We start from the raw sequence: 14268 nt of genomic DNA, 5'->3' as shown, positions 1-14268 counted from the left end.
TACACATCATTAATTTGAACTCCTGCAGATGCAGAAAAACAAGAGTAAGTCACTGTCAGTTCTTCTATCATGCTAAGGATCTGGGTGTCCATTTCAAACTGCCCTCTCTTTTCTTTAAAACATCTTCTTCCCTTCAGATGACATCATCAGCCAAATTCCCACTCTTTTCAAGGATGCCCCAAGCAGAGCCAAGGGCTCCACATGCCAAGCACCAAAGTTGCCTACAAAGATGAAACATGACTTAGATACACACCACATCTGAAAACGAAAGCACTGGGAACAGCAAAGGACATGCTACCCTCCCACAGAACTGCCCTGTGCTTCACAATTCCTATGAAGCATGTCAGCAGTCACTGTCCCTGAGTGACTAATAGCATCTCCTGCCCACGCCCAGAGTCAATGACCTAAGGACAGATCAATCCCTCCTTATCACACTCTGCCCAGCTCCTTTTGCCACCAGTGTGCTGTAGTCCCAGAAGGAAACAGGCTTCCCAACACTACTCCTGCAAATCAGGGGTATAATTACAAGTAATGCAATGGAATTAAGACAAGGGAGAGAAAAGGCTGGAGGGAATTTGTCCTAATGATTACACAAATTATTAAAGAAAAGTATCCCATGGAAAGTGAGAGGCTGTCTTTGGGAAGAGTACTCAGATGAGTGGTGGTGAATGCAGTGTCAGAAAACAGGCAAGACAAGCTGATTATCCCCATCTATCTTGCACATACACAGGGTGTAAGAGGTAAAACAGATTGTCAACCCAGTACCATTAGTTCCCAGCAGAAGATGCAACAAAACAAGTGCCTTCAAGCTCCCCAGTAACACAGATTAGGCAAGGTACTGATGTAGAGACTGTCCCTGCAACAGAAAAGACTGGTGGGAGGCAGAAATGAGGGCTGATCAGGTCCCTGTTAGTGCTGGGGATTTTTCCACCCCAGGGGAAAAATATCTGCCTTAGGTCTATTTTGCTTAGTCTTAAAGGTGAGCTTTCATCAAATTATCCACCTGGGAGTAAAGCAGGTAAAAGCCACCCTTGCCAGCACAATATTTTAGCATATACTTGGGCACAGTGGAGACTACTGAAAAAATGAGTCCATTTAGAAATTACAGGGTAGGCTCTACCTCGAAGGTATGAGGAAACTACTTCCTACGTAACCTCCTGGGAAGCAATTGCCAAGTGCGTTACAGAAGTGCCTCTTCACAGAAGCACCATGTGGGGAAACAGAGACATTGTCCCACGGTGAAGCAAGGGTGTGACAGGTGGTGACACATCTAAGCATCCACCGCTCAACCCTCTCCTTGTCCACTGCTCAGTCCTCTCCTCCTCAGACAGAGCCATCAGCAAGAAGAGCAGGGCTGTGGCCTCTGGCTTATTCGATTGTGCCACCGCATTCCTCTTAAGAGCATTGGGCAAGGCAAAATTACCCGCAGATCCCCTCAGGGCTGATTCTCATCTTTCAGCCATGAGGATGGAGAGTGGCTCACATGAAGCTAGGATGCTGCAAAGTGCTGAAATTCCTCAATGAACCACCCAGGTTTATAGTGGTAGGGTTGTTGTAACACCGGTCTCAATAAAAGATACCATCTCTCTCTACAAACTTTGCCACCCAGGTGAGACAGAGAGCCATGAGAAACTGATGAGAAGATAATGAGTCCTCCAGTAAATATTCCTTATCTGACTTTTCCTATATTTGGGGATTTACAAACCAGAAGGGACTATTAAGGACACCTGGACTGACTGATCACATGCCGGCCCCAAAACTACACCCCCTCATTTCATCATCAAGGTCTAACTCTTCTTTGAGACAAATTTCATGTTTAAGCTATCAGTGAAGATGCAGAGAGTAAACAATTCTGAAATAAATTCACCAGTTTCAATGACAAGTAGAAGACTGGCTTCCAGAAGGGCTGTGTACCCAGAGCTTGAAGATCAAGCTACCACCTGGAGACTCATTTGTGTCATACTTAAGCAACCTCAGCTCAATGAAAAAGACCTGAGTATTACCCTGACCTGCAACAGGTTCCTTGAGTGAGTCACTTAATCTCATCACTCTATTTCACATAGTGTACTAACAGACAAGATGGTTTTATTTCTCCTCCTATTTGTTTCTACAGAGCTTGTGAACTTCTTGCAGGCTCTCCTAATGCCTTCATACAGGACCTCCCAACACTAGACATTGATGTACAACAGGAACATGAAACACCAACTTAAAACAAGAGTAATAGAGACACACTTAGTTCTGCAAACACACCTGCATTTGACTGTCAAACTTGAATGACCATGTGTTCATCTTCAGCAATGCTATCTTCCGCAGTGGCCACAGCCTAAGCCACAACTCTCATTTCTGTAGTAAGACACCTTATCCCTTCTGCTATCCCTTTCACTGCTAGCCCACAGACCATAACGAGGTGTTCTGTTTATACCACCGTGGAGAAGTAGAGTTTTTTTCGAGGCTGACCAACCTACTTGGAACCAGAATCCTGCTTCCATGGTGCATGCACCATGACCTGGGAATCCCCTTCCTGATAGCAACTGCCTAAAGCTCGGAGCCCAAATACAATCAACGATGTAGAAATAGCACTTCTTGTCCTAAAATGAAGGATCCAATAGCAATTGGTCTAATTCATGTTAGAGCAAGAAGTGGAAAATAACACTTTTATAAAAACATAGTTAACTGGATTTATCCTCAGGAGTCATATATCAAATGGAGTAACTGTAAGAGCTGGAAAAGTCTTGGTGTTTCAAACCAAAACAAAGCATGTTTACTCTAGATATTTTTAGATTGGTTTCCTAAGGAAACAAGGCTAACATGATCACACTGTGTTTCTGTGCATGTGAATGCACAATAAAATCCTTGCCTGCCTGCCTGATCCCCTTCTCGATGTTTTTGGAACACTTTAACCAATTTTGATCCAATTTGCTTTAAGAACAGAAATCTTTGAGATATGATATTCAAAAAAGTTTTATTCAAATCATTTGATGGCCAAAAGAAAGGGACTCCTGAGGGGTTCTCAAAGAGGGCTTGGCCAGCAAGTTCACTCATCTTTAGGCACCAGAGAAGCCACATAAGAGGCAAGTGGTCAGAAACCAACTTTCACAGGTTTCAGTCCTATCAGAAAAGAAAAAAGACAAGCTGAGGGCATCAGGTGAAACCCCTCCTTCCACACGAATTAACTCAAGATGCGTTCATCATGCCACCCCACTGCCTATGATGGGAAATGTGGGCAGAGAGAATCCTACCTGGGACTGAAGCATGTGAAGAATTAGACCTGACCTGAGGGAGCTAGCTGGGTGTGCATGTGTGTGTGTGGAAAAGGGATTGAAGATGAAAAAGCTGGGGATAAATCAGAAGCTATCTGTGGTCAGGCATGCCTGGAAGGAGAGGAGAGGGAGCACTGCATGTAAAAGTTGATGCTGGAGGAATGTGAGCATGTGCATGAAGAACTGACAGCCCTGTGCATCCCAAAAACTCCACTAATGAAGACACAACCAGTGGAGATGTTTGCAGCTCTGGGTGCACATGCCAGCGTGTCGCGTCTTCAGCACATCTCTGTTAGCCCGGAGGCCACAGTGCTTTCGAAACATAACCAGCGTGCACTGACTTGGCCAAGTCTTTATGAGACTGCTGGGAGTAGCACCCATCCCCTCCTGTGGTTTTGTGATGGAACTATGGGACATCCAGCTGGACCCTCAGCTTCCCAGCACTGATCCCAGTTGCTTCCCTGAAGCCTCTCCTCAACCCCAAAGCCAGCCCCTGGGACATTTTGTCAGGGTTTGAAAAGAGCAGCACAGCACAAGCAAACAAGGAAATGTTACAGAGGGACATCGAAACTCAGCTGTGGGAGGGACTGCTGCAAAACAAAACCTGTCCTTGACACAGATGGCCTCCACAAGGCCTGGTCATATGGCAGCTAATCAAATACAGCGCGTCTCCATCATTTGGCACTCCGCGTTAAGCAGTAAAAGCCTGCTTAGATTTCCCCAGCCCAGCCCTTCACTGCCAGACGTTTGCTTCTTTAAGAAATACTTGACTACATGCAAAAAAAGAAAAAAAGTTCACAATTCCATGGGAGCAGACAGTGAAAGATGGGCATCATCTGGCTCAGGCAGAGCACTGAGCTGGAAGAGATTTATTCCTGTCACAGAATATCTATGACATGATGCAGGGCGGACATTGCTCCAGCAGGCTTTGGAGAAGGAAGGGTAAGAGTTGGGATCCAGCCCTCCCTGCTCTTCACAGGGAGGACTGAACTACCTTCAGGAGCAACCATTCTCCTCCAGTTGACTGTGTGAGTGCTCACAGTCTGGGCACCTCAAGTGCTCTCAAGGATCAGGATGAACTGGGGCTGAATAGTTCTCAGCTCATAGAAAAACTGGTTTCTTAAGATCTGAGCTTCTTATAAACAAATTCATTCCTGCTCTGTTTTTTGGGGAAGCCTGAGGTAGTTGTGGTGGGAGGGCACCAAACTGCAGCTGTTTCATTTATGCCCTTAACAATGGGGTAGAAAGAAAAGCTAGCCAAGAAGAAACCTGGGTTGAATATCAAAGAGCTGAGTTTGTGTAGCTTTGCACCCATATGTTTGTGTAGAAAGACTGTAAAAAAGCCAGGAGCCTCATGCCTGTTAAAGCAACTCTGAATTAGTCTCTCAATTGGTTAAAAGCTGGTTTAACCTCAAATGCAACTAGAAAACTTTCACATCGTACTGGAACTTCTGAGGCTTATTTCATAACCTGGGTAGAGGCTGAGGTCTACATCGCTGGTAGAAGCTTCAGGTAGCAGCATCATTAGAGCAGCCTCAAGGTTCTGCCAAGCAAGAACGGGAACCAAACAAGAACAGAAATGGGTTCAGGCTGAAAGGGTTATGGAGGCTCCATCCTCTGGGAAAAGGAAATAAAAAAAGAAAAATGAGGTGTAAATCAAAAGCTGTTAATTCAAGCAGGTACCACCAGAAATGTGCAAGTGCCTTCCCCTGCTTTTGCCAAGCCACAGGCAGTACAGGGAGCAAGCACTTACATCAACTCTGGAGGCACTTTTGGGATCACACAGGAAGCGCTGACTCAGAGGACATCTCACATGGGGATGCCTTTAGCAAAGAGGAATAAACATGCACTATGAGCAATTGGATTATCATGCACACAAATCACGAGAGAGAGGAGAGGAGTCCAGCACAGGGGTAATCCAACAAGAACTGCAGATGCACATGAGAACCTGGAGGGTAAGTGCAATGTGCAGTCAGGGATGCAAAGGAGGGGGAAGTAGACGAGGGAAGTCCTCATGATCTGGAAGAAGGAGGGGTGCAAAGGGGAAAACATATGAAGTGGAAAGTCTTCAAAGAAAGGTGAACCACAGGAGAAAGCTGAGTGTGTGGGGCAGAGGAAAGGAAGACTACGAACTGAAAAGTCGCTTCCTGCAGAGAAACAGCAAATACCTACAGGAACTCAAGGGGGAAAAAATTAGATATATTGCAAGAAAATCCAAGGATAGAGTTTCCTCTGACTACACACAAGGAAGCTTTATTTCCAATTGACTTGTTGCTGCTTATATCTCAGCAATAAAGTTTATTCACTCACCCCAAGCTCTCAAAAAACCTCCAGTGTAATAATTAAAAAATAAAAAGAATTTACATCCACCGAAGCAGGACATTATGCATATGATGGAAGCTCCAAAGAAATTTTGTCAGGGTATGCTTGGAAAGAAACAAAGGGGTAACAAAATGAAGTGTTTGCAGACACAAGAAAGTAGAGCAGCAAATGGATGGAGGGGAAAAAATAAAGTAAAAACAACAAAAAAAAGAAGAAATAAAATGAGGGACATACTAATCATCTGGGGCTTGTTAAATGTTACATGACAGGCAGGGAATGCTGATGGATTGCTTCATTGCCTTTGGTGCCATAATTTCAGTGCCCCTCCAGACTGACAGCATGCTTCTCTATCCAAAGGAAAAGGCACCTTTGGTGATGCTGAGGACACTGGACTCGAGCAACCCTGCTGCCGGGGGGAGAGCAGTGGCAGCAGGGCTTCCCAATGTGCCAGAAGGACACCCTTTGGTCTCCCAGCTTTTTTTTTCCCTCACTGTCCAATCAGACTAAACAGAATGGAGCCATTTGCGGGTTTAGAAGTGGCAAGGGTTCAGCCCATTCCAACCCCAGGCACCAAAGGGCTGAAATAAGAGCAAATGCTTACAGAACACTTGTGCACTTTCCAATTGCTGCATGAGTGACCACAGACACAGCCCAAGCTACGATTCACCTACCGAGCAGCCCTCGGAAAGGGGTTAGGAAACTACCTTCACTCTTAGAAGGGGAAGCTGATGTGAAACTTGGCATGGTCAGGACTTAAAAGAAACCCCAAGAGTTACTGGGCTGTAGCCAAGCATTCAAGCTGACAGAGCAGAGATTCCCAACACTGATGCACTCTCATCCCCTGCCTTCCTCCCCGCTCGCTCCAGGGCATCAGCAACCGCACCCAGCAAGATCCTCTCCTGGATTCCCTCCCCTCCCATTCATGATCGCATAACATCCCCGGGGCGATTGCTCACACGGAAAAGCAACATGAGGAAAGTATTTAATGTATGTTTATGTCTTTTCATATAGTGTAGCAGCTGGAATCAAAGGCAAAAAATCATAGGCTTCAGCACATGAGCATCGTGGCTCTCCACAGAGACCCCTTCTAATCACCACCACTCCCTGGACCACAGCTTTAGAAATCAGGCACTAGCCTCTATTGCCTAATTAGCAGAGCACTGGAAAACTTAGGAACAGGCATATCTTCTTTCTCCCTAAGTGGCCACTGAATAAATGCTCTATCCACAGTTCACAGGCTTCTTTTACACTGCTGGCATTACCAGCTCTTTGTGTACCCACATGCTGTTACTTAAATTGCTTCCATGTTTTCATTACTTGCCCTCTGTGCTGTGTGTATTGAAACTCCTGCAAGAATGCTGAAGTGGTATTTCAAAGCACTGGGGACTACCAAAGATGTGGCTGAAATTATTATGCAACAAACTTCAGTGATTTTTCAAGTCCTGATAACAGTTTGCTCCTCTTCAAGGGGAAAGATAAATTCAGGTGCTGCTCCATGAGGCTCCAAGGGTGGCAATGGCTCCCACCCACCAGAGACACAAGCATGGCACTTGCAGTTCAGGTTATGCTCAGCTCTCTGCCCCTATACAGGGATCTGTGGGGCCTGTATATATGCCCTGCATCCATAAGCAAGGTGGTAAATTCAATTAATGATGCTGCTCCCATGCACAAGGGAAATGTGTCCATTGAGCCAAACTCTTCTGGCAAAAATCCACAGGGGACAGTGGCACGATGCCATCTGATGATCTGCCCCACAGTTTTAGTTCTTTGCTCCCTGTCGCTGCTGTCAGTAGCTGCATTTCTTGAGTTTGTGCTGATTAAAGCAACAGGCAATCAAACAGCCTAACTCTGAAATACCCAAACCGGTAGAATCAAGTACATGCAGTAGGCATTTGTATGCTCCTGTCTCCCAGGGAAACCCACAGGTGGACCAGACATTTTCAGTTCCATTTGAGTTTCAACTTGCTGATTTATCCCAACTATTTTCCCCTCAAAATTGCTGTAACTGCCATGAAAGCAATCTCACTGCCAGCACTGGAACCCTTCTCACACTAATTTCCAACCTCCTTCTTCTGTAATGCCTTCCATCACCCCTTGATATAAGATGTTCACAGCCAAAGCCTGATGCTGCAACCCACAAGCTAAGAGGCAGCCGTGCACCAAACCCCTTCAGCTGCAGGGATGCAGGTTATTTACCATCCTGGTTATTCACCATGCAGGCTGCAGGTCTCCAGGCACCAAATCCCTTGAGATTACAGCACTGGGGTCTTCCAGATCGCTGATTGCGACTCCTCTGCCCTGGCCCTGGCCCAGCAGCTGCCGCACAGCAGCCGTTGGGTGTTATGCTAATGGATGTGCCGGTGCAGCAGCCCTCTCCCCATCTGCTCAGAGCATCCACCTGCTGGCTTGGGGTTTGTTTTGTTTTGTTTTGTTTTAATGGCCGGATTAGGCCAGCACTGTCCCAGAACGCTTCCAGCCTATGCACAGGGTGTGAGCACAGCACCAGCCAGGCCGGACCTCACAGCACAAGTGCAATCTGGATGCAGGCACATTTGGGCCATGATCTGTTTCTTTCAAACACCTTATCTTTCTGTAATTAAAGCTTCACCCGGAGTGTAACCACACTACAAGGTTTTTTTTTTGTTATTGCTGGTGTTGGGTTTTTTTGCACATAGATTTCTTATACTTTATTCATACAATCACAGGCTAGTTTGGGTTGGAAGGGACCTTAAAGCTCATCCAGTTCCAACCGCCTGTCATGGGCAGGGACACCTTCCACCAGAGCAGGTTGCTCCAAGCCCCGTCCGACCTGGCCTTGAACACTGCCAGGGATGAGGAAACCACAGCTTCTCTGGGCAACCTGTAGATTCAGATTAGACATTCTTCCTAATGTCTTATCTAAATCTACACTCTTTTATCTTAAAGCCATTCCCCTTTGGCATGTAACTGCCTGCCCTTGTAAAACGTCTCTCTCCATTCAGTTAACCTTTTTGGATGTCCGCATGAAGGAATGAATGTACCTTCCATAGACTAAGTCATAAACAGAAATTAAAGCTCTGATTTATAAGAAGTTAATATTCTCCACGGTCCATGCATGGTAGCCAGTGGTTTGCAAGTCTTTTTCTCCTTGTATGGCCATTGAGGAATTGCTTGTGACACCTTTGCTGTCAATGAGCATCGTCTCACACAACCGCTAGTTCTCCTGAGACCTCTGCAAGTATTCAGGGAGGAAAGACAAGTGGAAGTAAGACGTCTCTCAGTGCTAAGATAACAGTCCATCCTTCTCAGTAGATGAGAAAATCTCTTCTCAGTATTTTACAGCTTCAAAACTTTGCTGTTCTATGCAGTATGACATTTAGCTGGATCCTAACAAAAAAAACCTAATTGGGGGGGGTGGTGGTGGTGTTGTTTTTTCATGTTCAGCTTCTAGAAGTACTTCCAGAGTGAGCAGTGTTAACCTCCCTGTGCCTTCCCTTGAGTCAATGGAAAATGTTGATGTTTCGAAAAGTGATTAAGAGTTAGAAGAATTCTCATCTAAGTCAGTCTGCCAAGGACAATGTCTCCAAGGAGAGCCATATGCAGTTGACCTTCTCAAGGCTTTGAGTAGCCCTTCAAGCACCCATCAAGTGTATAAGGTATGGGAGAAGTGGGGATCTTCTGCACAGAGAGGGATCTAAGCTGCATGAGTAGGAAAGCCAAGTCATGCCCTGAGCTGTAACCAGTGGACGCCTACTTGAATGTGATGGATTTGTCCAGGTTTGGGAGATACTCATGAGTCTTTCATCAGATCTGTGTTCCTGTCTGAACTCATCATGATGCCTACGTATTACTAAGGAAACAGAGGAGAAGTATTTGTACTATGATAACGCCTCAACCCAACCAAAGCTCCTTTGTCAAACGCCTAGGACAGAAAACACCACTACACCCAAAACGACATGATAGTCACCAGGTATCCCAACCCACACCAGTGCTGCTTAAAACACACAAACTAAGTTCGTTTAAAGTGCAGGGGACAACGTTGCTGAAAAATCAACAGCAAAACAAAAAGTGCTCCTGAACAGAGGTCATAAAAAGAAAAAATATTTTTTCCTCCCTCTTCCTCTCCTTGACTAAATGAAAAAAAAATAAAAACATCAATTTTTACTTGACTTGAAAGAACCAAAAATTTCTCTCCAGAAGAATATTTCAAGAAAATGATATGCATCCAGGAGAAAATGAGACTTGTAATGGAAGTATTTTCTGAAGCATAACTATAGTGTTGCTAGCACAATGCTGTAATCAAGAATAATGGAGCCCTTTGCCCGGTATACAGGAATGGATTCAATTGTTCACTGTGCAAATACCTGTATTTTAAAAATGTAGTTGAAATCTTTAACCGCAAAAGGCTTGAGCATTAGTGCTTAGACACAAAGCAGTTCAGAAGTGGGCTCCTTCATTTATCACTCATGTAATGATTAATCTTAAATCTCAATTACACATGAAAATAGAATAGGCCCAGCTGAACTTTTGATCCCTTCTGAATTGATTCATCTGAAGGATAGCTCAAAACCATCCCCACAGTACAGGATGATACCCACTCTCTATTACCTCCTCTTCAGCCAAGCGGGGATTTATAAGCCTTGCAAAGGTTATGTCTTGGACATGAATTGTTTGAGCAGGTTTAATCCTATCCTCTCTCCCTCTGTGTTCAGGAGAAAGAGTTAGAAAAGGAAAGAATAGGACTTACTTTCTTTTTGGAGTGGGATCTGTCCTCTTCTTTAGCCGTTTTGCTATTTTTCCCCGCTCTGGAAAGCTTCTGCTCCCCAGACTGTTTGATGGTGATTTTGATCTCAGGAGGGCAAATATAGTTCTCCAAGTTCTTTGGGGGCTTCTTAGCTCTCTTGGTGGTTTGGATCTTCAGCTTTAAACTCCCCTCCGTGAAGTTAGCCTCCTTGATGGAAAACTCCTGCTCCTCCAGGCCGTCTCCCGCCACCCATTTCTCACTGTCTGCATTAGAAGTGGAATCCACGTCTCTTCCAGAACCCAGCTCATCCTCTTCCTCAGGCTCCAGCCTCTCACTGCTCACCGCGATCCCTTTCCCCGAGCCCGCTGAGGGCAGCATCGTCTCCCCTGTACAGCTGGATGCAGGAGGAGGCTTCACGGAGGTGACACTGGCTGGCAGAAAGTCTGCCTCGCCTCCCTTTTGCCGGGAGCTGCCCAAAGTCTCCCTGGGCTCCATAGCAATACAGCAACGCCCTGGAGTTTTATCAGAGGGAAGGGGAGCGCAGGAGGGGATGAGGAGAGCACGGGCAGGCACAATCCAAGGGAGCAAATGGTATCTGTCTGACAGAATTCAACGTCCGGATCGCCCAGAGGCTGCAAGTTGTTCAGAAGAAACCAGATCTGCCACTGCCAAAGGAAAGGAGAAGAAAAAAGGAAGTTAGCATGTGCATACATATCAAATGTGAGTGTGGAAATGACTGAAACAGGGCATGCTTGGGCTTCCCCTGCAGCATCTCAAGGACCTTCCGTGAAGCAAATGGGAATGAAGGCTGGCTGGCATTTCAGAGAACTGGATCTGGTATTGCAAAGCAAGGAATAGTAAATTGATGAAAATGGAGATATATATGTATATAAAAATAATACTAATGGTGTGTAAATGCAAAAGCCTTCCACATTGGACTTGAGAAATAAATGAGGAGCTAGCCAGCTCTCCACACCCACAAACCTCTTTATTATTTCAAAGTGCTTGCTGTCAGAGGGGTTTCAGAGGGAGAAAAAATAGAGGCAGACGTTTGCCTCAGGTTAAACAATAACCACGTGACCAGAGCACCAAAAACCATGGTGTTGTCCTATGAATCAGGATGCAGAGTTTCAAACCCCCTGTTTCCCTGCTTCCCAAGTCAGAGATGCCCTTGGCTGCCAGTATCCTGCGGAGACTCTGCTTTGGGTGAATTACTTGTTACAAACTGGGCCAGGCATACACTGCTTGCAGGCCAAAACACAACCTGGGATGCTGTAAGTGCAAGAGGATGCAGTTGGGCCTCTTGCAGGGCTATCAGGAACCCAAGTATAGAGGGTGATGGAGGAAAGCTAAACCCAGTGTTTTCCAGAGTTCCTCATGCCCCTGGGTACCTATGGTCTGTGGTGAGGCCTGAGTGAAGCTAAGACTGTGCTTTCATCCTTTTAACTGTCAACTTTTCTTTAAAACATCACAGACTGAACCTTTTGAGATGGAAGGATTTGTATTCAGGACCTCACAAAGCCTTGGCCAAAGTTGAGTGTTGAACTGAGGGAAAAATATGTACCACCCAATGGCATAAAAGCCAAATACCAAACATTTGGTTGGAAAAAAAACCCAAACACATACACATAAGAAAGCTGCTGTTTTAAAGGTGTTGAGGTGCTTTCGTATGCCCTCCCTAAAATCCCCTACATAGCCACGCCCCATCATGGCGAGACAGTTTAGTCTACAAGATTAGCAGAAGAGTATCTCAAACTGAAACAAAGGTATTTTCTGCTACTTTAGCAGAAACAGCTCCCTGGTGGGTTAGAGGAGTATCACTTCTGGCATACAGCGAAGGGAACACGAAAGCACTGCCAGGAGAAGGTGCAGACCTACTCTTTTGACAGTAGCCCCCGAGTGTTTACTGTGTGGTAGCCACGAAGTACTAACGCAGTTAGTATGTTAAAGTCACACAGTTGCAAGGAGCTGCTCCACCTAATTGACCAACCTTGCACCTTGCCTCTCCTTCGCACCTATAGAGGTGATGGGAGTCAGGGTTACCTTCCTCTTCCAACCAGTCCAATACAAAAAAAAAAGTAGAAAGGCTGTGCTATTTAGCTGCCATTTCACATCACTGTTAATCTCCTTGGAGAGGAACACAATGTACACACACTCCTGGCCTACAACACAAACACAAGGTGGTAAAAGCTCGGCAGTGCAGCATTCCAGGGAGTTACTGCTCTGGTATGCATGCATGTACAATGGGCACTCTGTGCTGGCCTCCACCCACAGGTTTTTAACCTCTCTCACTGCTGGCAAGAAAGAGAAGGCTTCTGGCAGACAGCATTTAGCTCAGCACACAGGGCAGCAGGATGAATCTGCAGACACCAACGGTTCAGGGAAGGAACCACAGCTATCAGTATAATGAACCAACCCACCTGGGACCCTGTGTTGAATGGGAGCTGAAATAAAACTCACTGCTCTGAACTGGCAAGGGTCTTTTAGGCTCTGAGTCACAGGGTAATGTTTTATGGAGGGTGGATAAAAAGCCAGGTTTCTGCTCCAAAGTCTAGCTGCGGGTCTTGGACCCAGACTCAGGGTCATGATACCCAAACACTCATCCCTGCTTGGCAGTGTGCCTCCAGGTCAGTAAAAGAAAGCAACAGATTAAAGTCACTGCTTTACACTACTGCCAGGTGAGTTAGTGCCAAATCTACCTTAAAATCCCACTTAAAAATATTGGCCTCCTGTTCTGCTGAGAGCCTGCAGATGATGATATCACCAGACCCGCAGGTAGCAACAAATAACCCTGCGCTCAAACACTATGCTGAATTAACTGGGTCATTGTTTTAGGTATCTCCTTATTTTCCTCCAGGGTTAACAGTTAAATGACTTGGGTGCAGGGATATCATACTTGTCTTTCTTGTTTGGGCAGGCTATCTGTGCTTTGACTAATTAGGAAACCTCACTTCAGGCTTCTGAATGTGTAACCTCTTTTGGAAACCTCCCCTTCTCCCCTCTGTAGACTGCCTGCAGAAACGCTGAAGGGACAGTGATGAACACTTTTCCTCCAGCAGCTCTTCTGCCTTAGCTGGCAATGTGCAGATCTGGAAACCTAGGGAGGAAGTGGATTTTCCAGGAGACCGCTATTTCTTTTTAAGCGCTGAAGAGATGGGGGCTGTCTAGACTGTTCACCTAAACTGCCCTTTGAGGCCTCACCAGCATTGAGCTCTGTTCAATAAACAGCTACAGAGGTGTTTTACCATCTGAATTAAGCTCCTGGAGAAAGTGTTACAGCCAGCAGGCTTCCTGCAGTCAAGTTAAATTTGAGGAGGATAATTCACAGGTGCATGACAACAGATTTCACACAAGTTGGCATTAGCTCTTAATTAGGGAGAGATTCGTGCTTCCTCTGATAAGTACTGAGAAATAATCAAATGCCTGTGTGCTCAGCCTTGCTACCGCTGTTCCTTATCAGCTCCTCTGGGCACCTCAAACACACTTCTGGAAGCAAAGGCCTAAAGTACAAGACCTTCCTTGGGGTTATACTAGATGCCTGCCATTAAGGGTTTTGAATAACTTCCTTTCTTCTGCCTCAGACAACTACTCATGCTTGCAAGTATTCAGATGCCAGGGCTATAAAGTGATTAAACTGAGAATTTGCTGAGGACAAACACAGATGTGAGAACCCACAGCCCAGGAGAGAAATCCACCTATTTGGGATTTTCCATGAAATTAAGTGGGCATAATACTTGGCATGGCATTTGCCCTAAGGGCTGGAGCAACTATATTAGTAACAAGCAAATGCTGATTAGACAAATGCAAGCAAGCTAGGTGAGCTGCCCAGCATTTTTGCTGCTCTCCTAATTTGCTCAAGCACAAGGAGCACGAGCAGAGACCTTCAAGCAATATTAAGAAATGCTACCCAAATCCCATAACACTTATCCCAGCCATAACTTTCGCTACTGAGACTGTTTTCAT

At 45.6% G+C, this 14268-nt stretch overlaps 1 protein-coding gene across 3 annotated transcripts in view; it reads right to left on the bottom strand.

Moving 5' to 3' along the window:
- Nucleotides 1-14268, bottom strand: part of SETBP1 (SET binding protein 1) — a 261348-nt gene that overhangs the window by 234198 nt on the left and 12882 nt on the right. For all 3 annotated transcript variants that reach the window (XM_062613396.1, XM_062613395.1, XM_062613394.1), the window contains exon 2: nt 10309-10970. In XM_062613396.1, the coding sequence (XP_062469380.1) occupies nt 10309-10800 (492 nt within the window). In that variant the 5' untranslated portion in view covers nt 10801-10970. The remainder of the gene's footprint in view (nt 1-10308; nt 10971-14268) is intronic.

This window comes from Pezoporus occidentalis, unplaced genomic scaffold (genome assembly GCF_034315485.1).
Source record: "Pezoporus occidentalis ecotype Australia unplaced genomic scaffold, CSIRO_AGI_Poc_V1 ctg166, whole genome shotgun sequence".
Lineage (NCBI taxonomy): Eukaryota > Metazoa > Chordata > Aves > Psittaciformes > Psittacidae > Pezoporus > Pezoporus occidentalis.
The sequence above is the reverse complement of the archived record's forward strand: the minus strand, read 5'-3'. Positions and strand labels throughout refer to the sequence as shown.